This window comes from Glycine soja, chromosome 2, assembly GCF_004193775.1.
Source record: "Glycine soja cultivar W05 chromosome 2, ASM419377v2, whole genome shotgun sequence".
Taxonomy (NCBI): Eukaryota; Viridiplantae; Streptophyta; class Magnoliopsida; order Fabales; family Fabaceae; genus Glycine; species Glycine soja.
The window spans coordinates 29,311,580-29,312,971 of record NC_041003.1 but is presented as its reverse complement, the minus strand read 5'-3'; the positions used below and the strand labels follow the sequence as shown (position 1 = coordinate 29,312,971).

Here is a 1,392-nt window from a genome sequence, read left to right as displayed (position 1 = left end):
TAACAACGTTTCCCCCCTCAACAGTTACCAGAAAAGTTTTTGGGGAGAAATCAATTTGGTTATTCATATTATTTATTCTTGACCCACTATTTGCCACCTTGGAATTAAATTAGTATCTTCTTTTTGAGAGTTGATAATTCTTAAATAAATAAAACTATATGATTGAGATCATAAGCAATTTAATTTTTTTTTAATTAAAGACTAACAAGTTGCATATACGTGGAATGCTATGGTAATTTCAGGGAAGGTAATTGAATAAGAAAATGTGTCCACATCCATTCTCCCTCCCTCAAGGTATGATGCACAATAAATAAAATACACACATACATAGCCATTAACAACATTTCTCTCTCTTTGTATATATTAAAATCAAAAGTGGGAAATCAGGGGACCATTGAGTTCCGATTACTTTATTGACTCTCTCTGATCTCTCTGCATTTGTCAGACAAGAATTCATCTAATCCTTGCTCCCAACAGACATAGCTTCATATTATTGTTTTGTTTCCTTTCCAAAATTTCCCTTTTTATTTGTTCTTCTTTTGTACTTATAAATATGTGATTCCCTTTCTTCTTTCTCTTTAACAATCACACAAATTAACCAAACCCCACTTCCAATTTTCTCTACGTGCCTCTTGTTCTAATTTGATTAATTTGCCATGGAAAACATGAGGCTCATGAGGAAACACAATACTACTCACACATGCATGGCCAATAATTCACACACACCTTCTTCTTCCCTAGCCATGCACAAAGATTCCCACATGATATCCAAAACCAAACCAAAGATCCGCATAATCCACATATTTGCACCCGAGATCATAAAAACCGATGTGGAGAACTTCAGAGAGCTTGTGCAGAAGCTAACTGGGAGACCAAGTGGAGAAAATTTGAAGTGTTGCAACAAGAAGAAGGAAACAAGGGTTGTTGTGGCAAAACAAAGAGAGGAATTAGAATCTTATTCAAGTGAGAGTGGCATGTCAGAGGATCATCACAAAAACACAGTGAAAAATAATAATGGTGGGTGTTGTTGGGGGTTGGATGTGACAACAAGGGGCAAAGTCAAAGAAGAGGTTGTTGGGGTTTGTAATTGCAGTGATGAAAGTAATTCTTCTGGTGGGTACTTGGGGGGGTTCTCTGATTTGGAAGGGTTCATTTCTGATTTTGGTGGGTTTCCTTTGCTTCCTTTGGATGGGAATCACATCATGGAAGGGTTTGAAGAATCTCAACTTTTATAGGATAGATATTTATATGTTACTTAGATCATATCATATATATAGAGATATTTCTTTCTTCAATTTGGTGATGGTTCATATATATATAGCTTTTTGTGTTTGATTATGAAATGTTTTGGCTTTCTTTATGATATATAGAATGGCTGACTTATCATTTTCA

The 1,392-nt window shown here is 35.1% G+C and overlaps 1 protein-coding gene across 1 annotated transcript; it reads left to right on the top strand.

Moving 5' to 3' along the window:
- Positions 1-367: 367 nt before the first annotated feature.
- On the top strand, positions 368-1,392 carry LOC114392231 (VQ motif-containing protein 25-like). Its single transcript, XM_028353285.1, has one exon. The coding sequence runs from the start codon at positions 657-659 to the stop codon at positions 1,233-1,235; it is 579 nt and encodes a 192-aa protein (XP_028209086.1). The 5' UTR covers positions 368-656; the 3' UTR covers positions 1,236-1,392.